This window comes from Saprolegnia parasitica (genome assembly GCF_000151545.1).
Source record: "Saprolegnia parasitica CBS 223.65 unplaced genomic scaffold supercont2.590, whole genome shotgun sequence".
In the NCBI taxonomy this organism is placed as follows: domain Eukaryota; phylum Oomycota; class Saprolegniomycetes; order Saprolegniales; family Saprolegniaceae; genus Saprolegnia; species Saprolegnia parasitica.
In genome coordinates this window covers 3,300-5,307 of record NW_012156984.1, presented here as the reverse complement: position 1 = coordinate 5,307, position 2,008 = coordinate 3,300, and the positions used below count along the sequence as shown (strand labels likewise).

At 57.3% G+C, this 2,008-nt stretch overlaps 1 protein-coding gene across 1 annotated transcript; it reads right to left on the bottom strand.

The window, feature by feature from the left end:
• Nucleotides 1-1,386: 1,386 nt before the first annotated feature.
• On the bottom strand, nt 1,387-1,648 carry SPRG_17421 (hypothetical protein; the record flags this gene model as incomplete). Its single annotated transcript, XM_012356799.1, has 1 exon — nt 1,387-1,648. A coding segment is annotated over one exon (262 nt), but the record flags the coding sequence as incomplete, so codon positions are not given.
• Between the last annotated feature and the right edge of the window lie 360 nt (nt 1,649-2,008).

Below are 2,008 nucleotides of genomic sequence, written 5' to 3'. Positions count from 1 at the left end.
GGCTTCATAGGTCCAGCCCAAGTTGTGCGCCACTGGCTGGGGCGCGATCGGCAGCGACGTCGGTGGCAATGCGTACGAATGCATCATGGGTGGTGCCACCATGTTGCGTTGCATTTCTTGGTCGGCGAGAGCGCAGCACAGCTTTAGGAGTTGGGCGACGATCGCGCTTGTCTCGGTCGGCAAAGCAGCGATGCACTGGGCCACGAGGTCCAAGTTGTCACTAAGCTGCGCGGCCACGGTGGTCTCGCTCGGCTGCAACCGCTGGGTGGCCGTCGTCAACGAATCGGCGGGGTCGTTTCCGAAGCAAGGCGGCTCGCTCCAAGGGAAGAAGGCGGGGTCGTTTTCGAAGCAAGGCGACTGGCTCAGGTAGGAGAAGTCGGGCTCGTTTCCGATCCAAGGGGAGATGGCGGGCTCGAGCACTGCGACCTAGTACAAGGATCGTGAGCGACGTTGACACAGGACTACTGACCTGCTCCTGGGTCGGTGCGGCGCGTTCGCAAGGCGATCGTAACGACGTTGTTGTCATTGAAGGCTGTCAAATTTCAAGTGCGAAGGCTTTGTATATAAAAGTAAACCTATGAAGGAGCCAATCGCAAGGGATCTTAGCGATGAATGGCTGGCGGCAGCTGGGCAAAAACAGCTGGTACATACAAAAACCTAATGAATCGAAATAGTCTTACTTTCAATCTATTAAACCGAAATAGTCTTACTATCAAGACTTCAACATTGTATATAACATGAGGGAGTGCTTCATAGGGGTACATAATAGGGGGTGCTTCACGCTACAAACTTCAAGATACATTTATTCAAAGGCGCCGAACCGACCTACCGGGAGAAACTGCCCGATTTGGCTGGGAGCTGAGGAGGAAGCTCGCGTTGGTCCGAGCCAACACTATTGGATGAGTAAATCAGAACATAGAGTAGTGTGATATAAGATATCACACTACTCTATGGTATCGTTTACTCATCCAATAGTGTCACGTGTGGCCGTGTTGTTGCTGCGCTGCTTGACGTACCGTCGTTGAGGCCGACGTCGGTCATGACGAGCCCGGGGCAGGCAAAAATGACCTTGCCTTCGAGGGCAATACCGCCACCGTCATAGGTGATCGTGTGCCGACTTCCTTGGCGAGCATACCACCGAGCTCTTGCAGCAGCGTGGTTTGGCGCATTCAAGGCCGTTCAGAGCGGGCGGTGCGGCTTGAAGGGCGTTCAAAGCGTGCTTCACTTGCTCGGTGACGCACGCCTTCCATCTAGCGATGGGATCCACGTCGCCGATCATAGTCAATGCGGTGGCCGAGGTCAGCGGTCTTGCCTTACACTTCTTGAGAGCGCGCTTGTAGTTGTGCGCGGCCTGCTCGCACACGTCGCACCGTGCCTTCAAGGTACCCAAGGCTAGCGTGATGGCGCATGTCACCGGCCGCACGCTGTTGTGCGCATAGGCGTAGCTCTTGTGAAAGCGCAGCTCTAGTGCGCCTTTTGGCAGGGTTAGACTCAGCGGCAGTGGCGCGGCGGCCTTGGCTTCGGCAGCCTTGGCCTTTGCCCGCTCGTCGTAACACCGCTTGCACACTCCACACGCGCGCAGCGCCTTGGGTCCACGCACGCGCGCCTCTGCATTGCAGGCGCTGCATCGTGGCGGTGGCTTGCCCATCGTGGCCCACGCCTTGCCGCCGTTTCTTGTATCCGCGATCTTCGATCGGTGTCGACCCGGCCAAGTATGATACTAATATATCCTTCGCGCTCCGTCCCCGCCGGTCGCCTCCAACCTCGTAATATTGCACGCATCTCTCGCTGTCAGGCAGCTATCTACGCTGGCGCATGTCACGCTGGACGATCGCGAGCCGACGTTCTGTACCATGCTGGTGGCAGCGCGCGACTTGGCTCACCCGTCGCACATGGCCGAACAAGCCCTATTGCATGCGCCTTGCATGGGTGTAGGCAAGTAGGCCAGCAGTGGCCCTTACTCGCGGCCGTTCGTGCTAACAGCATTGACCCTACATGTTATCTGACG